Consider the following 22,392-nt stretch of genomic DNA (forward strand, 5'->3'; position numbering starts at 1 on the left):
ACAGTGCAGAACTGCAGAACATTGCCATGGAGATATGCTTTTCCACTGTGAAAGCCAGCTGGCAGAGGAAGTACATGTTAGTTAACAATATCCACAGAAGAGGGGTATGGCAGCAATCTGCATCTGCAGTGATCAAAGCTTATATACAGCTGAGAGAGTGAGAGAGAGAAAGAGAGACACACACAAAGCGTGAGAAAGAGTCAGGGTTAGAGAGATACTGAGTTCCTCTTAAACGAGACAAAAAGGTTTACATGGAGCAGCTGGTTAAAGAAAGGAAAGCTTACTTAAAATTAGCTAATGCTTTTAATATTTGCTGTTACATTTACTATGCGTGTGTGTGTGTGTGTGTGTGTGTGTGTGTGTGTGTGTGTGTGTGTGTGTGTGACAAAAGCTTATGTTTCAAGAGTGGCCCCTGGTCCAGAGAGGGGAAAGAAAAAGAGAACATCAAAAACATGTGGGACTGAGAGAGCTCAAAGAAAAATCAACCTCTGATGCGAACACACACACACACACACACACACACACACACACACACACACACACACACACACACACACACACACACACACACACACACACACACACACACACACACACACACACACACACACACACACACACACACACACACACACACACACACACACACACACACACACACACACAGTTAAAGCAGCTGCAGATAATTTTTCAAATGTTTCTCTCTCTTTTTTTTCCCGTGGAACATAACAGGAATACTTTAAATTAAATGCATGTAGTATGAAAATGGTTTGTGATTAAAGATGTATCCTTGTTGGAAAAGTCAGCTGTGTTGCTTTAACAGACACTCTCACTCTCTCCACTTCCAAGCCCTTTTCATGTGTCCCTCCCTCCATCCTCATTCCCACAGCTCTTTCTCTCTCACTCTCTGACAGATGGGTAGGTAATGAGTTTCGCCTTCCCTGTCCATTCGTTTGGGCACCAAAAACTGCCCCCTTACGCCAAAAATGCCCTTTTAATTTAGCCAAGGACTGGGTACAGGGCTATTACTGTTTAGGTACACTAACACGCACACACACAAACCTCCCATGACTCCTGGTTGGGATGGTATGAAACCTTCAATGTCTCATGTGCTAGCTATTAAAGAGCCTGGTTTCCCCCTCACCCAGTCCACCCAGCTCCCCTCCCTGAGTGCTGCTCAGGGCTCTTTTCTGTGCATGTTCAAGAGGCCAGGGTTGGCTTTCAAAGTAACCATGGCGGCCATTTTTAGAACAAGGCCTCTGTGAGGTTGCCCTAGAAACCCCTTGTGACCGCTCTGGTGAAATCACACTTGGCCCAAGGAGCTGTGTAAGGCAGCGAGAACAGTGTGTGAAAGAGTGAGTGAGAATTAGCGTATGTATATATATGTTCAAATCCCACAAAGAACTGCAGACCACCCACACTTTTCGGGGGGATCCACATCAAAGCATTCCACCAAATAGGGCTTCACTCTATCTTTTTTCTTTGGATTTGAACTTGTATAAGTGCCGATAAGCTACCATGCGCTCTCTTGACCAGCTAGGACCACTTCTGACTATTCAACAACACAGGGGCCCAGAAATACCAGATTCCTGCTCTTATTTCAGGGAGGAAAGGCCTAGACTAAGACCTGCAACTCCTTCACCATACATCTGCTGTGATGGAAGAATGTCGCCTTTATACGCTGCCTATAAAACAGGATTTAGCTTCCCACATGAAGGCAGGCGGCGGGTATCGGGGCCGGGCCAGAAGAGGTTGCTTGCCTAAGCACAAAAGTGCTCAGTGTTCTAAAATCACTGGAGTAAATTAGATTGAGCAACATACATATATTTCCGCAATCAAATTAAGATTCCAAGTCAGTGGAGAAAATTCTGGCCCAGCAGTGGGGCGGTCATTAAGTTTATTGGCTGAATTGGTTCGTGAGTGACTGTCACCTAAATCTAATATGGCACCATGCAGTCCGTTGTATTTGTGCGTGTGTGCGTGTGTGCATGCGTGCGTTCATTTCTGAATACATAAGTGATTTCAGTGCGAGGAAATAGGATGAAACAAATAGGCTGGTGTGAAAGTGAGTCAACAAAAAGCAAAGAGACAGAAACAGAGAAGCAAAAGATATTTAAGGCCTATTTCTGTGTGCCGATTAACTATAGCCTTGCACATTAATTAAATCACCTTATGAGATTCAGACAGGAAAGAGAGCAACACCTAAATCCGACTCTGCCCTGTTAGAGCTTCTATGATCTACAGCAGACCTCTTGCAATAGTTGGAGCTTTAACGTGGGATCTGTTTGACCAAAGATAGCCTTCTAAAACCTCACTGAGAAAATGCCACTGGACTGGAATCCAATCTGGTTGGTTGGACTGAACTGAGAGGCCCTACTGAAATGAGATCTGAACCACAACTGTAGACAAGCAAGGTAGGTCGAGGAAAGGTCCCCCACTTCCAACACCACCTCCATCCCACCCACAGCTAAAGGACGATTTTCCTCCATTGGGGCTCCTTGAACTGGCCCAATGAATAATCCTATAAAGACAAATACAAGGTCTTTCAGCCTCTTACATGGTAGGTCTGTGTGAGTAACAATGAGTACATGCGTGTGTGGTCCTATAAGGAAGCACCCATACAGAGACTATAAACAGAGATCAATGCTATCCTGCAGGAGACCTTGCTCCAGGCGTGTGTGTGCATTTGTGTGTGTCCTAGGTGTGGGTCGGACTGGAATAACACAGCTGAGCTCAGGGGGCGGCCATATTTATGCATTAAACCCCCAAAACGACCAGAACCTTCTTTTCCACCACCCGCACATTCACACACATGCACCAAATGAAACTCGTACTACCGCTGAATGCTCATCCAGACAGACACAAATGAGCATGAATTAATGTCCATTGAAATTCTATGAATTTCAATGCTTTTACTTCTGCATGAGATTCTGACAGCAAAATATGCATGTTAATCATAGGGATGGGTGGGAAAGAATGTGTGTGTGTGTGTGTGTGTGTGTGTGTGTGTGTGTGTGTGTGTGTGTGTGTGTGTGTGTGTGTGTGTGTGTGTGTGTGTGTGTGAAGTTTCAAGGTTTCAAGGTTTGTGTGTGTATGTGTATATTTGTGTGTGTGCATTGACGGCTGTATGGGTGATTGGAGTTGTCATCAGCTGGCGGTGGAAGTGACAGTTGACTACTGGGCTGCTGCCACTTAGTTGCCATGTGGTATATCAGAAATGACTTGCAATTTTCAAACTATCACTTTCAAAATGGATTCAAATTTTGCTGGATTGGGCCTGTCAAGCAGAGCTGATGCTACTGCTCTGCTGACTGATCCCAAAGGTTGGCTTTCAGAAGGCTGCCCAGTACAGAAAGACAGTGGCGCCTCTTTTTAAGGATGTGATAGACACAAAACAAGACAGCTGAAGTGATGATAAAATTAGATATGCAACTAACACATTAAAAACTTGTGTGAAAGAATTCTGAAAAGAAACAGATTGACATTTTGTGAAATGCACCTTCTTCTAGAAAGTTTAATGGGAAAACAAAAGCTGGAGCCAGCAACTAGTTAGCTTAGCTTAACATAAAGACTGGGAACAGTGGGAAACAGCTCATCTGACTTCATCCAAAGGTAATAATATTCTATTACAGAAACACATACATGCATGTGTATCGTATGAACAATATACAGTATGTATGCATGCAACTATTTGTTACCTAGTAACAGAGCCAGGTTAGCTGTTTCCGCCTGTTGACATACTAATGCTAGGTTGCTATGCTAAATGGTTGCTAGCAGGTTCTTATCTTCCGCTCGGTAAAAAAGCAAAAAGCGTATTTTGCAAAAAGTCCACTATTCCTTTTAAATGCAAATAACAATACATTTTAACATAACTACACACCACAATGTCACAGCTATTAACAAAGATAACAGCATTTTCCAATACAGCTACTGTACGCTTAAAAATAAATACAATCATAGCTTTTTGGGTGGATATAATTTACTACAAGCCAGGGTATTTTTGTTGTAGATTACTAATACATTTTAATCAACTCTAAAATTAGCATTATGCGTTATTTCAGAACAGCATCTGTGTGGTATTGGGTGAACCGTCTGTAAAGCTGATATTCAACAAATCCCTGTCACTAGAGAAGCCAGTAGCCTGCTAATTCTGTCTCCTGGCTGTACATTAACTTTACATTACCCCAATCCATGTGCAAGGTTCATTAGTGTGAATGAAATTACAGCTGGCTGGAAATGAATGTGTGTAATTAGCAGAGGTCTTTCCCAGTAGAGCCACGCAGGCTATAGACGCAGGTAATGGGATCCATTGAAAAGCCATTGTCTGCTACTTGAGGGCTTTGCTATCTTTCTAACGACAAACCTATGCAGTTCAGACATAAAAATACTAACGTCCTTCGTCTTATGAAGGAGAGCATGGGTTGAGATGAGCTAGCCGTGTCTGTTAAAAACACTGCACACAGACCTTGGTTAAAAGAATAAACAAAGAATATGGCCATGCAAAGTTTTAAATGGTTTTTCAATGTGCGTTTGATAGGCAGAAGCTGTATTTGTTAGATCTTGCACTTAATTTGCAAGCAGAAAGTGTGCCAAAATGACATTTGCTGTGCCTGTCAGAATTGATTACGGATGTGTTTCTCTTGTTTAATTTGAACTCTGCACCATAAATCGTTTTGAGATTAATCTTTTTGATAAAACAGCTTTCAAAATTAGTCTTGACATCAAAGCTGAAAACAAAAAGGGTATGAAAATGGCTGAACAAAATGTAGCAAAAAGATTCTGTAAAGCTAGTAAAGCACACAGACAAAAGGCTCTGCTGTTGAGGCTAACATGGCTGAAAGTGAACAGAATTCATTTGCATATGAAAATAGCTGGGCACCATCAGTACTGGACTGAAAATTACCGCATGACTGTGTGAGCTCATGGGCAAGTATGTTTGTGTTTTTAGGTTCACTTATCCATGCCAGGAAATAACCTTACACTCTTTACCCTTCCCATTTCATTTGGAAAGTCAACCCACACACTCCACCACACACGTACACCCACACAAATGCACACTACCCCACCCTTTGACACACTCATGATGCCTTCATGCATGCACGCATACTGGCTTCAGTGACTCCCTGCAGTCAACCTCCTGCTCACAAACAGCCCCTCCTCTTTCCCTTTTCTCTCTCCAATAACTGACTCCTCCCTTGTTCCCCCCTCCCATGACACACACACACACACACACACACACACACACACACACACACACACACACACACACACACACACACACACACACACACACACACACACACACACACACACACACACACACACACACACACACACACACACACACACACACACACACACACACACACACACACACACACACACACACACACACACACACACACACACACACACACACTAGCCCTAAGCTGACCCGTTGTGTGTACTGACGTCACACACTAGACAAGGGGAGGCATCATTCCAGACAGACACACACACGTGCACACCCACACACACTGCACACTGGCCCCAGTCGAGGGGGGAAGCTACATTCCAGCACAGGCACACAGACACACAAACACACATCACCACGCCTGGCGGTGGGAAGCATGGGGAGCGCTCAGCTGTAGCGGGGAGGAGGGCCAGGGGAGGCGAAGGGGGAGTTTCAGTGAAGGGAGGAGGGAGTGATGGCTCTGAGCCAGTGTTCCTCTGAGCTCAGCACTTCCCCTTTCAGCTCCAGCCAGCCGCCAGTTTGCGTAACGCAGCCCATGCAGGCCTGCTGGCTCGTGCTTAACCCCTTCCTTCCTGGAGTCACTGAGGTCACACTCGCTGTTCTCTGTTCAGCGGCGCATGCCACATCCTGGCATAAACCCGCCCCTGCTCAACATCCCCCAACATCCCCCTTCTCAGGCTTACCCATAATAGCGAGCACACTGGCCCAATAACCATACATCCACATTATTACCTGACAGGGATGGGAGGAGATACACACATTTGTACAAACACACAGAACTGAAACATTCACCAGGAAGATGGGCTATCTTTTATGTGCCACTTTCTTTATTCAGTAGCAGAGAAAGTCTACCTGTCTTTGTCTTCTTTCTGATCCAATGAAGGTCTAAATAATCTAGATACATAGGTAGCCTGTCTAGGAGTGACCTGGATTTACATCGAGATCTCTCTTTGAAGACAAACATAATACAAAAGCACTGTAACAACTTAAATACACACTCATTTGTGAGCATTACCAAGCAATTATCATACAGATTAATACGCAGCTCACATAATGACAACCTTAACACAGAATTGTTTGGATTATGAAAATACAAAGAGTAAAATAATTGTAATTTAGCTTTGTAAAGCATGTACACACTGTAGGCATTGACCTTCCAGGAGCTTATGTAGGCCATAGTGTCTGCTATACCCTCAGAAATGTGAGGCCTTGTACATCAGAAGAGGCACCTTCCCCCCTAAAAACTCCATTGAAAAGTGTCATAGCTCAAACTAACCACAGAAGACATAGTCCATGGCGGAGGGATGGGCAAAGCAGAGGGGGGACTGAATGAGGGAGGAGGGGGAGGTTCTCTCACATTTAATATCACTTGACACGCGTCATCCAGCATCTCTCAAACAGCCGCTGAGCCTGTGTCAAAGCTGCGGCCCTGCCGAAAGATATTTCGCACACGTATACAGGGCGCACCTTGTGCACAAACACAAAAATATAAAACAAAGGCAACCCAAAGACAAACATCTCAGCCAACTGGCGCTGTGATGGACGGCCTGCCGCAGTGAACGGGAATTACTGGGATGAAGATAAGTGAGGGAAAGAGGAGAGAGGGGGTGCAGGAGAAAGGTTGAATAAGTCTCTGCTGAATTGTGGTGGTCGATTCTTTTGCCTGCAGGCTATTCCTGTAAATATTGACGTTGATGTTAGGACCACTCTCTTAAGGATAAGCTATAAAGCAAGGGGGTTAAATTTACTCTGTACAAACTGTAAGCATCTGAAATCAAACGCTATGCTTGGCCTTCTCCAAGCGTGTTGAGGGGAAACAGTGAGAGACTTTCAGGGTGAAGATCTGCAACCACATGGGGGAACTGAGCTCTCTCAGTAGGTTTACAGTTTGCTCCTCTCTCTCCCTCCCTCTCTCTCTAGATGGTTTAGGTTTCCACTCTCAAGCTAAAAGCAGGCAGCTGACATCAAAACCTTCAGAGAGACCCCTATTTCCCAGAAACAGCTCTCGTTTCATGTAAATAGCTGCTTTTCATGGCTAGATTGGGATAAATTGCACCCTGCTGGACAAGATGGAGACAATCTTCACCCTGGAGCACACTTTTGTTGACATCTTTATATGTTTCCATGACAACACATGTCTGCCAGTTGCTTGTGTGTAAGTACCTGTGTGTTTGCTTTCATGGGTTGTATTTGTGGGGGCACACACTGTGCATATATGTGGGCAACCACACAGGAAATCAGGCAGGTAAAGAATTCTGGTACTACTCTTGTTGGTTCTTAAACATGTATAAGCAGGACTGCACAGCCAACAACACGAGTGTGACAAATACACTGAATCAGGTTAGACTTACTTCATGTCCTCGTGGGAGGCTGCAGGCACAGAAGTTTATTACTAATCATCTTCGCGTTAAAAAGGGCAAAACTAATCCAACTATGACAAAGCCTTTTCCAAAACCCTCAAGAGGACTGTGTGTGTCCAGTCAACTGGGATTAATCTGCTAGAGGAACACAATGATGCATGAATTATTTTAAAACAAGTGGGTTAAAGATGCCACTCCTCCTTTGGGATCCCCAATGCTCCATAGACATAGAAGTTTCTAACCATGTAACTTTGCTGAGAGAGTAGCCTACTGCGGTTGACTGTACAAGCAAATCATTTCCACGCTGTTTAATCAAAGTTTTGAAAGTTACCAGTTTCATTGCTGACAGAAGAATATTTGTATGCAATTATGCTGATTATGTCTCCTCTGAGGCTTGTGAAGTCAAGGACTATGCCACCTCTGAGACAATATTAAACAAAGGCCAACTGCTTTGTTTATATTTCACCTCGTGTCTGTACCTCTGGATTCATTACGTTCATCCGAGTGCCGAAGGAGGCTATGACAGGGGGTTTGATGGGGGATCAAGGAGAGGCTAGAACACAGCTGAGGGGTTATATGCCTTGGGCCAGAGCAACCAAAAAGCAGGTTGAGGTTGTGCCTATCATAAGGCTAGAAAATAATATGTGTGCACGTGACTGTATGGGTGAGAGGACGTCCTCCCGTGGGCAAGTCAGTATTCACCCATGAAGTAGGTCAATGAAATGTGCCTAAATTAGGTCAGTGGCAGTCAATGGGTGCCATCCTGGACAATAGTAAGAAGAATGGAAGAGAGAGAGAGAGAGAGAGACAGAGACAGAGACAGAGACAGAGAGAGAGAGAGAGAGAGAGAGAGAGAGAGAGCGAGAGAGAGAGAGACAGAGAGAGAGAGAGAGAGAGAATCCATATGCTTAGGAGGGTAGAAGCAAGCGGCTTATTTCATCTTAGCTTCAACACTTAGTTAATTACTGCTGCGCTGGTCCATGCAGAACACACATACTCCAAACACACACACAACAAAAGCCTCAGAACCAAAGCTCCTCCCAAAGCAGAGAAGTCTTCACAACTTCAAGCCGTCACTTTTTCTCTACTCAAACATCCCTGGTATCAGAATTAGTGCGCATCAAAACCCCGTTTTGATTTAAAATGCTTTTGAAAAGCAGTCCGATTTGGTTACATTGCTTAGGTCTGATTATTTAGCACCCCTCCTCCTCCCTCATCTCCCTCTAGCTGTTTGAATGCGAGCTTCTTTGTCAGCTGCCTCTGTTTCGTATAGCTCTTTCCCTCCCTAGAAGAATCCACACCGGGAGAGAGGTTGTTGTGTGTTGTTGCCAATAAACGGAGGAACACAGGAACCTTTGAAGTCTGTGGCACGTTGTGATTCACTTTCATCGTCCCGCATCTGTCAGTCAACAAGAGAAAATGTGACTCTAAAGGAAACTTTTGCTGCTTTTTCCCCCAATTTCCTTTTCCACACATACAAAACAACACAAAATGACAACAAAGACGGCAGTATGACAAAGGCTGTATTGGGCATTAGACAGACAGGGAGTGGGCTGAATAATAATCTGAGAGGAGTTGTGAGATGTTGGAGAAGATTCTGATGTTGCTTCAACTGCTGCAGACCTCCTCTGCTTCTTCCTGCCTGGGCTTCCTTAGCCCACTTTCACACAAAGGGTAAGTGTGTGTGTATGTGTGTGCATCTCAGTCTCGCTATGCGTTGCTCTCTGAACTTTATTTTGTCAGCCCTCTGTCGTTCATCTCAGAGCAGTTGGGTGTCAGAGAGGAGGAAGAGCATTGACAGGTGTTTTCTGTGGGCAGCGTGTGTTCAGCAGAGTGATGGCGGACCCTGGGCCTGCACCTAATCACACACGCCTGAAGACTTGCTCTGACAGCCACCAAGTGTGGGGAGGGGGGGGGGAAACAAAGGCTCCCATCCCTGGGCAGCGATCAAACTCAAGCCCAAGGCTTGCCTAGAGATATGACAAGGCCCACTTCCCCTTTTGCTGCTTTTCCCCATCTTCCCCCTGCTGCCAATCATGTGTCATATGTTTCACACTCTTGCACGCGTTTGTGTGCTGAGCGTTTGTGTTTGTGCTAAGGCTGAGCCTGTCTACACAAGTTAAGAGACGTATAGAAGCGAGGGTTGAGAAGACAAAGAGACACACGAGGAAACAAAGGGCTTTGCAGGAAGTGTTGAGCCAGAAACGACAAAATGTACAAGCTGACTGTGGCTTGGAGTAAAGCAAGCCACAATGAGTTACAGTGACTAACGTTACTAGCCAGAGAGAGAAAGATGCCTGGCTAGAGATGCTGGGTATAGGAGCCAGAGAACTGAACTGAAGCCAACCTGGATGAGGCTTGGTTGAGATACGTTGGGACAGTACTAGGGGCACAGCCATAGTCTGTATTTTCTTGATTTAGCAAGAAAATACGGAGGGAAAAAAACCGAAAGACAGAGAAGAGGGCCGGCTTATAGGCATAACAGGGAGAGAGAGAAAGAGAGGGGTTCTGAGGCTTTTCAGCTCCAAAGTGGGATGGAGGGGGATGGTTGGAGGGGACTGCTGAGAGTCAGGCAGTGCTGGAGCTGAGGCTCAGAGGAAGGGCCAGGGCTGAGCAGGGGCTGCTGAGAGAGGAGCCAGGGCTGGAGGCCAGAGGAGGGAGGGAGGGAGGAAGGAGGGCTGAGAATAGGAGGAGGCTGTGGCAGAGCCGAGGCTGGGGCCGAGGCCAGAGCCAGGGGCCCGAGCTTTAGATTTAGTCAGCTGTTCCCCTGGCCAGCAGCTGGAAGGACGTAAGGAGAGAAAGGGAGGGGAGGTAGCAGGGGAGGAAAGGGCAAAGACTCCGAGAGGGAATTGCAACAGAGAAACGGAAAGTGAGAAGAGATGGAGAGGTGTAAGAAAGGAAAAAAATAGCCGGTCAATAGAGAGGGAGAGAGAGAAGGGAAAAGGGGGAGAGGGTGGTGGTGGTGGAGGTTTGGAAAGAGGACAGTGGAAAAGCCATTATATTCCTATGAGAGAGAAAACAGCGCTGAGAGCAGACAGACTAACAGAAGGTGGTTAAGGCTCACTGGCTTTGTAACCACTCTTCCCTTCCTCCGTCTCTGGTCCTCCTGTTCCCCCATTCCTCTCTCCCCTCCCTCCATCCATCTTGCCATCATCCTCCTCTCCTTCCGTCACTGGTGCACTATTTACTGGCTACTTTTCTCAACCGGTTGTGCTTCAGTAACAACCCTGCTATTCATTGCATACGACCTGCAGGTATGACCCTAAACACACACTGAGATCCCAAACAGGTGCCACACACACACACACACACACACACACACACACACACACACACACACACACACACACACACACACACACACACACACACACACACACACACACACACACACACACACACACACACACACACACACACACACACACACACACACACACACACACACACACACACACACACACACACACGCAGCAGCAGCAGCAGCAAAGGGACATGTGACTGAAGGGGGAGGTTCACAGGGAGAGTAGACAGAAGGGCTGAAGTGAGAAGAGGGAGCTCTCTGTGGCTGCCTGAGAAGCACTGCAGGAGAAGCAACAAGGGAAGAGCAGTTGAATGAAGAGAACAAATTGAAAGGGGGAGAAAGAAAAAACGATGTAATTAAAGCACAGCGCATACATGCTTTGTTTCTATAAAAGTGGTGAAATGAGATTTGGAGTAGAAGAGCAAGGGGCAAGGGTTTGCCGTGGGGCAGCCAGCCACTGCTAGCAGAGCACTTTATAGCCTATTATATTCTATTCAGATGGACCGGTCAGGGATAAAAGCGTTAAGTCTGTGTGCTAGTGAGTGACTCAGCACTTAGAGCCTTTCCAGGTGGACCCCTTCATAACTACACAATGCATATGAGTGAAGTGCCCTGCTTTATGCATATGGATCACTCACTCCCACACCTATGGCTCCTTTTTCTTCTCCTCCTCCACCTACTCCACCTTTTTACTCCTCAACCTTTTACACCTCCTTGAAGAAACACTCCAACTATCTGTTGGTTACTCTGTTTTCAGAATAATTCCACCTGTTCATAAAAAGATCAGGGGATTATCCAATAAAAGGCAGGAATAGGCAGAAATTGCATAGAATCAATGGGAGCGGTATGCTCCAAAACACACATGCATCCCTTAGCAGGTCTGTTGCAATGCAATTTTTGACTTTCATTAAAATTAGGAGAAGAGATTTTTGTGCAATGCCCTCCTCTACTCCCGTTCCCTCTCATTTAGTGTTGAGACAGTAGACAGCCCCCCTTCTCTCTATTGCTTCCTCTCCATCACTCTCTTGTCTCTCTACAGCTCTCCCTCCACCCATCTGCCCTTTCCTCTTCGTTCTACCTCTGCGCCTGCCTATCCCCTTCTCTCCTCCCCTTGGTGGTGGTTAATGGCAAAGGGATCCAGCGTGGAATATAGATCAGTGCGAGATGGATGGGGCACCAGGAGCTCCGGCCAGTCCCGTAGGTCCCAGACCAAAGATTAACTAAATATTAGCTGACAGGAAGAGAGAGAGGCAGGGACACAGCTGCAGCTGCTAGTGCCACTGCCTGCAGAACAAATGACAGAGACTGTTTTTAACCCCCTTTGCTCTCGAGAGAGGGAGAGACGCGTGCGATAAACACACAAGATGCAAAAATACACACAACGCATTGAGTATACATACTGCTGTGCATGCGTGCGCACATGCTATCAGAGGCACCCTGGGGGAAGAAGTCCACTAATCACATTCTCTCCTTCCCCTCTCTGCCCTGCCAAGGCGGATGGTGAGGGGGAAAAAAAGGAATAAATCTTTATTAGGCGATGTGTCCCTGCTTTATCGATCGCTTCACTCCTTTCCTTTCCTCCCCTCCCCTCCTCCCTCTCCAACCCCCCTCTTTCTCCATCCTCCTTTTGTTATTTTAGGCGTGTGTCTGCCATCCAGTCCAATTGAGTCAGGCTGTACATCAGAGAGGACCATTACCCATGTCTCCCTGGGCTGGGCTGTCACTGGATGTAAGGGGGTAGGAGGTGAGGTGATGTAGCCACCCAGGAGGGACAGCTAGCTGGATAACAGCTAGCCAGACAGACAGCCAGGCAGACAGACAGATACAAGGTTTGGAAGAAGTAGGGAGACTGAAAGGGTGGCAACAACAGAGAGGGACACCCTCAACAATAGGAAGTGGGAACAAAGGTAGATTTGTACCTAAAGTCTTTCAACATAGTATTGCGCAGACACTTTGTGATTTATGGTGCTAATTTCCCAGCCACTATAATGATAACAAAGAGTCACCGCTTTTTCCACTTACTGCAAACGATGTAACCTAAAAAATGTAAACTAGGTTTTTTTAGAAATGGAAGTGTTACTTTTTATATTTTTATTGATTTAAAAATATATATATATTTGTTGTGTTTAAATATTGTATAACACAAGCAGTCATACAAGGACTTGTCAATACAAAACAAAAGCCCGGATTTACCCGAAGGACTAAGTAAATAGGTTTATAAATGGGACCAGACTTTAAATATTCAATACTGTGACCAACATAAATATTGAGGTACATTACCTAGCCTGATTGAAAACCTTGACCTTGTGAGTTGACGGCTGCAATAGGCATTTAACGTTATATTGAGCAAAGCTTTTCATTCAGTGCAGCAGCTAAATGACTAGCATGAAGAAAATTCAAAAGGGTAGGTCATGCTTAAATTTGAAAAAGTTTTAGGATGATCCCCAATACCTGGCGGACATCACGATTCAAGGATCATTAAAAAAAACTTCAGAGAAAGACACAACAGCAAATAGGCCAAGTCCTGTTACTCTCCTCATTCCACAGAGTGGTAAACAGAGCTTCTAAATGTAGAAACAGTGATAGCCCCTGAGGTCTGGATGCAGACTAGCACTGAGCACAGCACAGAGCAGCAGCTAGCAAGCAGGCTAGCTTTCCTTTGGGGGTTTAGACACAGGAAATACTGTGGAAACATGTTGTATCTAGATAGGGGCAGTGTAAATAAGATATGAGTTTCTATTGCCTGGCTTGGGAAATGAAACTGGAAAATTGAGACGGGGAGAAAAAGAGATCATGAGAGCTTATAAACACAAGGAAGGAATGCATGAAAGAGAAGGAGGATAGACACAGGTATGGAGTGATTAGGAGTATGAGAGCAAGAAAATAAGATGACAGGAATATGAAGGTAAGGAATGAGGTAAGGAGAAAAAAAGGCAAGCCAGCAAATGAGCAAAAAGAAAAGAAAGAACTCCTTCAAGACAAAACTCTTAAGAAGGGCAAACTAGATTCCATAGTCAGTTCAAAGCCGCCATCTCCTTCCCTTTAAATTTCTCTCATTCTCTTTCTTTGTCTCTTTCTCTATCTCTCATGCCCGGGGACATTTTCTAGCTCTATTCAGCCCTGCTATTCTACAGAGCATTGAATGCATGTCTCACATGCCACACAGCCACGACATCGTTGGACCAGGCACAGCCAGAGGCACCTCACACTCTCAGGACCTACTCTTCTGCATAGCTCACACGGCACTTGAGCCTGCCGGGCAAGAAGAGAAGGTAAACTCCCACTCTCAATCTGGTTCTGGTTCCCTATTGTTCCACAAGAGAACAGAAAGGCTAGGCATGTACTCTGTCCCCTCTCTGACGATCACTCAGGTGAGATATTGCTAAATGGAACATGCAAAGCACGCACCCACCCATTCAATCAGCCAAGCAATTTTTTCCTTTGGTCAGGTGATGTTTATTGGAAAATAATAATGTGAGAAGGGTTTCGTCTTTCAAGCAGAGGAATCGGCCACTGGAGGGACAGTCTGACCAGATTGACCTTTGGCTTTCCTAAATCCCTGGGGATCAAGTAAAGAGGTCGGCATTGGGCCAGCACAATGCTGGGGCAGGTACCAGTCGATGAGGGAACACTTCTCTCTCTCTGTGTGTGTGTGTGTGTGTGTGTGTGTGTGTGTGTGTGTGTGTGTGTGTGTGTGTGTGTGTGTGTGTGTGTGTGTGTGTGTGTGTGTGTGTGTGTGTGTGTGTGTTAGGGGTCAGCTGCAGGTAAACCCTCATCTTCTGGTTCTGTTTACTCTAAGGCGCCTGGTCACTGGTGCCCTTGCCACGTGTGTTTGTCTTAATGCATGCATGCAAGTAGTGTGTGTGTGTGTGTGTGTGTGTGTGTGTGTGTGTGTGTGTGTGTGTGTGTGTGTGTGTGTGTGTGTGTGTGTGTGTGTGTGTGTGTGTGTGTGTGTAGTGTAAAGGGGATAGGGTGACAATGATGACAGACAGGAATGTCATCCACCCTCTTATCATTAAAATGCCTTAACTTTATTCAGCCTGACACACACAGCTCTCAACACACTCACTGTGCCATTAACACAAGTCATACACACACATGCTCATATTCACACAAAGATAAACCAGGCTAAGGAATCTTCATTTGCTCAAAGTCCTGTGCCGATACGCGCTAAAAAATATTTCTGTCCAGGAAGCAGCCTGAACAGGTAAATGCACACTCCACTCTCAGCTAACAATCATTTACAATAACAAAAGTAATTTGGTCACAACACCGAGAGATCCTTGTTGCCTTGGTTAAACGCAAGTTAAATGTGGACAAAACACTACAAGCCAAATTCCTGCTATTCTCTGCTATACTCTTATTGTCTTTGAGATATCAAAAAGATTGGCCTTAATGTGGGACAAAGCAGTAACTTTATACTGTGTCAGTAAAGTATAAAGTGATTATGTGCACACATGAATACACAACAAAATATCATTGCAGATCCAGAGCTGTTTGGCTTCTGGCAAGAAACAGCTGTTGACCAAACTGCACAGAGAGGCTCTATTCTGGGGCAACAGTGAAAGCATATGTTGTCTCTAACATGTATTCTCATAGTCATGTAGTAACTAAACACACAAAGATCACACATTTCACCTGCCACTGCAGTACGCAGAGTTTTGGCCTGCTTTGTGCTTATTTCAGCAGCCCATTGGTGCAAAGAGGAATTCATTAAAAAGAAAAAAAAGTGAAAGGGAGCATGAGATAGGAGAACGCTGAGTGCTGCATTCCCCTGTTGTTATTATTGCCAAATCGAAGGGAGAAGGGCGGTTGGTAATAAAAGTCATTAAATGAAATAGAAAAAACAGCTTTTAATAGGGTCTTGTCATTGTGGATTTAGTAGCCTTTCTATCGCCTGCACCCTCTGCTCTGTTCCCTGTGCTCACAGTGAAGAGAGGGGAAGGAGATGTGTGGAAGGAGCACTGGATTCCTAGACAGAGTCAGCCAGCCGAGGAGCTGTGCTGACGCACACCCAGCAGCCACAGTCTGGGACATGAGACAAGTCAAGCTGGAACATGGACTGGAGCAGACGTTAGCGGACTCATGTTGGATCTTTATAACTTTAGCTGGTTTATTTTAACAGGGTCGATGAACGCTGATCTTGTACATTGAGATGGAAATGAGCCAGTATTACCACGCAGACTAATTTTGAAGTGTGGTCTTGGGGCAACCTGATAATAGACCTGAGAGTGTGGCAGACACAAGGAGGCTAGAGCTGGAACTGGGAATGGTTATTTAAGAGGGGTGGGGAGGAAACAGCCAGGCTATGTGGGACCAGGAATCGGGGGAGGCTGTCTGTAGTCAGGTTGAAGGAGACTGGAAATAAGGCAGACAGCTAGCTTGGGATGGCAGAAAGACTGTCTAATGGTACATCTTGGGGACAGTCTAGTAAATGTGAAGAGCAGGACACCGTTATGACTGGGTGTAGGAGATGGAACATAACTGCCCCAAAGAAGTTATGGTCTGTGGTGGGAATAATCTATCTAAAGGCACATCTTGGTTTTGGAATAGGATTGGTAAAATTGTGTAGTTGGGACTGTGGCGAGCTTAAGGACACTCTGGAAACGTCTGACACAATGGTAACATGACAGAGCAGGCATAAGAACCAGGGGTCATCTATCACTTGATGATCACGGCAATGTTAACATCTTTTTTGGGGGTGCAATCATTGAGGGGGCCACCCAGACTGAAATCTCCCTGGGGCTGACTGTCTGTGAGTAATCGAAGGCGGAAACTGAGCTTGTGCTGAAACTCATTAAGAAGAATGAAAGTAATTATCACGTAAACACGTTTCAGATTTACAGCCTTGCTTACTCTAACTTCAGTTTACATTGATGACATTCTGCACAACTAGATGTGAACAAAAAAGTCATTACCTGGATTACCTCAGTTCAATTTCACCACGATGTAACATGGAAAACATTGACAATTATATGCAATGAATAATATTTTGTCCATAAAAAAAAACATGTGCTCATACAGACACATTTGCACAAAGAAAGACTCAGCTAACACGTTTTCATTAAGCGACAGCTGAAATGTATCCTATCTTTTTCCATTCAGCCAACATAATGGGACAAAGGCCTGGAACGTGCTTCTCTCAGTTTCTCAGATACACTCATTTAGCCAAAGAGAGCACTTTCCCTAAAGAATCAGTGTCTCTTCACATGGATGTGGTAGCTGCCCCTTTCACTCTCCCTCTTGGACAGCCATTTGTTTACACTAGTCTTAGGCTCAGCCATGTTTCCATGACGATACAATCCCAAGGATAGTCACATGGCTGGGGGTAGACCTGAGGCGCCGGCTCCAGGATCACTGCTCCTTCAAGACTCCAACCTTCGAGCTCGGTCCGTAAAATATATCCAGATTAACTGACTTTAAAGGTTAACTTTTCCAGGTTCACTTTTGGGGAACTATTTTCTAAACTCACAAGTCATATTTTGTCAGTTTCTCTCTTATTCACATGCTGAGCCTCGTAACAACATCTTGGTTTCACATAGTTAAACGCACTTTTCGGAAGCATTCTGTCTTTCTCCTTCTCTGATGGTAGGCATGTGGGCTCACTCTCAACGGCATTGTAAAAAGATAAAGGAACTCACTAACCTAACAGGAAAATAAAACCAGATCCACCCACATGAAAAGAAATAGCCCACACACAAACAAAAACAATAAGCCCTCACCCACCAAAAATCCAGCCTGATAGCGTCTTGCAGACAACATGCTCATGCAAGATTTAGGTTTGGCATCTTAAATTCTGCACCTTTGTGGACAAAATGCCTGAAATGTCGATGTAGGTCCTCAAGTAGCTCTTTGAAAAGCCTCGTGAAAGAAAGTTGAGAGTACAAAAATGTGTGCAAGTTTGTGTGAAGAGAGTGTTCTTGCACAAACATCCTCAGTGTTACTTTGTAAGTGGTTCAGATCTCTCCTTGGTATTTGGCTTAACGCTTCGTAACACAAACAATAACCTCAGAGTGAATACAAATATTCTTTGTTGTTTTATCAGCCACTTTGTGTGTTTTATTGTGGTAAATTATGTCTAATATTTCTATGGTTCTGACTGAAAGCTAAGCAAACATATGATTTAAATTAAATAGGAAATGACATATGGCTTCTCTATTCTCATACCTAACACATGCCTTTTTACGAGCCAAACATAAGGGTTAGGAGTGTTTATGTTATGATTTTTACCATCTGTGTGACAAAAAAGGGAACAGGTTAAAATACAGGGAACCACCAGCTTGGTTGTTATTTCACCATGTCATTGACATCATAAGGAGGGTGAGAGAATAGATGACGCAGAAACATAATTAAGATTATCTCGAGCGTGAACAAATTAACCTGAGTTATGAGCTTGCAGAAGCACGAGACAGACACACACATTCACACAAATATTTTGTCTTTTAAATAGGTGGAGCAGATCAGAATGACATTCACACTCCAACAGGCATGACTGCCATGGACATTCAGTGATCTTTTAAGCAGGGAAAGATAAATATTATAGGCTATCTTTTCCAAAAACACTACCATGGAAAGTACACCAAAATAGGCTACAGGATATGCATATCTGCTTTCATTCTTGTTGAATTTAAAACAGCCTCATCACTCAGATGTGGGGCAGCAGCATGATAAAATGACATGTAGCTTCATGTGAAAAATTAGCCTAACAAGGAGAGATGGATAAATAGGCGGGAGCATGTACCGTACGCTAATGACATTGCAGAGAGCGACATATGCCAGGCATCAGTATGTCACTCCATAGGGACATGGGGCTTACGGTAAGAGGATAGTAAGAATGAGGTGTTGGTGTGTGTGTGTGTGTGTGTGTGTGTGTGTGTGTGTGTGTGTGTGTGTGTGTGTGTGTGTTTGTGTGTGTGTGTGGTTATGGTTTATTTACCTCTTGGCACAAAGCCCTGAAGGCAGACATAGGGGGTGGGAGTTAGAAATACATGGATGAGGGGTCAAAGGGGGGAGGAGCAGGACAGGACATGTCATATATGAATGACAGAAGGGGGGATGAACTTGACCCAGACTGGAGGACTAAAACAGGAAGGAGGTAATGAAGTGCAAACATGCTTTGTCATGCCATGTTAAAGCCATAGGATTAGAATTCTATAATTAGAGGACAGGGCACCATAATACTAGCCTTCCTTTCAGCATGATGAGCTGCCGGGTCTAAATTACACAAGGGGGCCGGAGAACAGCTGCTGTGATCAGAGCAGGCAGCTCGGGAAGTTTTCTATACCGGCAAATGATGCTCAGTTACCGCCTGGTCTGATTGAAAAACCAGAGAAGCAATGATAACTTGACACAAAGGTGAGATTTTTACTAATACGTCTATGATCAGCTCATGGCAATGTCATTTTTACAGCCGTTGTTATTCGACTAGGGTCCAAAGCAACATCCATATTCACCGTATTCATTGGGTTTTTTATGTATTTATACACCGGTTGAGGTTACACATGTGCTACACTACATGTTCAGCGGCTGACAAATTCATCACTGATTCAACAGTAGAAAGAGTGCAAGAGCTGGGTGGTTATAACACTGCTATAACAGGAGCACTGGACTGCTAGATAACACTTCCTTTCATATATGAATATTTATCTAGAAGGCTGGCATTGGAACAGATGAGCTTGCATGGGAGAGAGAACACCCAATCCATCTCACTCTCTACCATTCTCTGTGCTTCATTCTTTACTTTCAGACATCCCCTTCTCTTGCAATCAGCATTTCAATGCCTCTTTCCTCTTTTGCATTTTCCACCCACTTTTTCCCTCAAGGCTTCCCCTCTTTTTCTTGATATCACCCGATCTATTGCTCTTCCCCCTAAATGCCATCCCCCTATCCATTGCCTCTCTGCAGCACTGATGTATCGAAAGAGATGTAGACAAAAAAGGAAAAAGCATGTGATTAATGTCTTTGAGAAAAGGATAAATAATCACAGGAGACTGGGGGCTGGTAGTTGGCCTTAGGGGAGTAAATATGGAGAGTTTTATAGCTGCTCACTTGGGAGAGAGGGAGGTGGAGGAGATGAGAGGGGGAGGAAAGGAATACAACGACAGCAGATCCATTCAAGTATATTAGCTTTCCCCCCCATACACAATAACCTCCACATCCATTCTATTTCTCTACTGTCTTTCATCATCAATACTGAATCCTATCCTACTGACAGCACACACACACACACACACACACACACACACACACACACACACACACACACACACACACACACACACACACACACACACACACACACACACACACACACACACACACACACACACACGTTTTTTCCAGGGCCAGACCCACTGTAAGTATTCGATGGGCCAATATATGTGGTGTGTGATGTGGCTGACAGCCCCCTCCCATGCTGCCCTCCTTTTAAGCCCTCATCCTCTAGTGGCTGCCTGTCCCCTGGAGTAGATTGCATCTTTTATTTATCATTTTTTCTCTTCTTTGGCTTTATTTTCCCTAGCCCCCCCAAAAAAATGCTGTGGCGAAAATTGCAATCAGCATAACATGCCCTCCTCCTGCTGTATACTCGCCTGTCATCCTCCACTCTCTGTGAGCATGCAGGATGAGACTGACAGCCCGTGCAGACGAAGACACACACATGCACACACAGATGCATGCACAATCCCCCTCAGTGTTTATCAAACCCCCACACATAATCTTTCCTTTCTCTCTCTTTCACACACACACAGGCATGCAACAAAAACACATGCATGGCCAAAGAAAATGACCCCGTTCCCCTCTTTGTCTCTATTTCTAACTATTCCAAAGCACACAAACACACATGAATTTGTTCACTGATGCCCTTACACTATTTTACACCGCGCTGGGTGTTTAGCTTCCTGAAACCCCAAAAGAGTGAGCACATAAATGAGTCTAATGCTGGGGAATCTGGTAAACAGGCCAGAGAGGGAGGGAGAGCAGCCTGCCTGTCTGCCTGCTCCATGGCTACTATTGTGCACTGCACATTCTCTGAGCCCACAAGAGCTGAAGCCATCTCCACACAGATTCTTTGGAGGGATAGTAAGCCAAGAAGTGAGAGAGGGAGCAGGGGAGAGAAAAAGAGAGGGTGAAGGAGGGAGGATGAAGAAGATCATGCATAAAATCTTGTTTGGAGAATGCATTAAGATTCAGATGAACTGGGAAGGGTAATGGGATTAGAATCCTGAACCGTTTCCAAGGGTGGGGAGTCGGATTGACAGCTGAGTCTATTGCACTGACGATTGCAGTGAAATATTGTGGCTCAGGCAAAGGCAGCTAGCCAGGCATGGAGGCAGGCAGGGGATTGCTTAGCCTACAGCACCTCTGTTTACTCCAAGCTTTACCACAAATAATACAGAAGACAGGGGGGAAAGCATCTCTGCCTCTATCAGCTGCATAGCCTGGGCTTCAACTGAATATTGGGAAAACAGCAGAAAAGCTTCAGTCTGTCTCACAAAGGTGTTTGGCAAACAAAACAGAAGCACTGTGGCTTTAAATCGCCGTCCCTCCCACCCTTTCTAAATATCTTCTATTTAGCCAGCGGTGAAAAGATATAGGGGGCTTTTGTCTGCGTACCCATTGGTGGGGGCATGGAGAGCTGGAAAGACATAAAAATAGGAACAAAGTACTAAGCTTCCAATTGGTATGGCTCTGGGCAATTCAATGCGCTCAGCTCTGTGGGTAAAAACAAGGAAAAGTGGGCTACTATTACGGGCTTATCTGAAAATAGGCTATTCTCACACAGCTATTCGGGTAGACTGGTGTGGAAATACCCTGCATTGTTTATAATACACACGGCTATGGGAGGCAAACACAAGCCCTTTAAAAGTCTGCCATGGCTCCATAGAAAAGGGCAAACCGTTCGAGTTAGACGTGTTGTTCATTGTCGTCTGTTTTGCTTCATTTCTGTAACGTTATAGTCCACTCACCGACTTGTAATACGTTGTCCACCCAGCCACCCTCTAGCAGAGTGACACCCCGTAGGAAAGGCAGCTGGGTCTCGTCGTTATTGTCCCCGCTAGTTCCAGTTTCCTCTCCTCCGGCGTTGAAAGAGGAATACATACAGATCTCCTTCTCGCTCCTCGGGAATGACCAGTATACGATCCTCCGCTGGACGGGTTCCGGGATCCTCTCGAACCGCTCCTCTACCCTCTGGAACGGCCACTTCTCAGCGACTCTGCGTGCCGCGATGTCGAGCAACGACTCGGGGTTGTGTGTTTTTCCGTTCCCCGACCCTCCCGGAGCGGACCCTGCACCGCCACACAGGACTCCTCCAGCCCGCTGCCCCTGCCTGCATGCCGGGTTGTAGCCGGGCCTGCAGCAGAGCCGCTTGGCTGGGGGCTGCTGGACTCGCTCGGCCATGATCGCACCGCTTCCAACCTGAAGCGCAGTTCCTCTCCGATCATATAAACGGGATAAGGAAGAGAAAAGGGCAATCTCGCACCGATTGTTTGCCG

The 22,392-nt window shown here is 45.4% G+C and overlaps 1 protein-coding gene across 1 annotated transcript in view; it reads right to left on the bottom strand.

Moving 5' to 3' along the window:
• The window catches only part of LOC134873581 (zinc finger SWIM domain-containing protein 6-like), a 43,797-nt gene extending 21,468 nt beyond the window's left edge, over positions 1-22,329 (bottom strand). The window contains 1 exon segment of the mRNA XM_063897334.1: positions 21,865-22,329. Coding sequence (XP_063753404.1) covers positions 21,865-22,297 — 433 coding nt within the window. The 5' untranslated portion in view covers positions 22,298-22,329.
• Positions 22,330-22,392: the final 63 nt, after the last annotated feature.

This window comes from Eleginops maclovinus, chromosome 12 (assembly GCF_036324505.1).
Source record: "Eleginops maclovinus isolate JMC-PN-2008 ecotype Puerto Natales chromosome 12, JC_Emac_rtc_rv5, whole genome shotgun sequence".
NCBI classification, from domain to species: domain Eukaryota; kingdom Metazoa; phylum Chordata; class Actinopteri; order Perciformes; family Eleginopidae; genus Eleginops; species Eleginops maclovinus.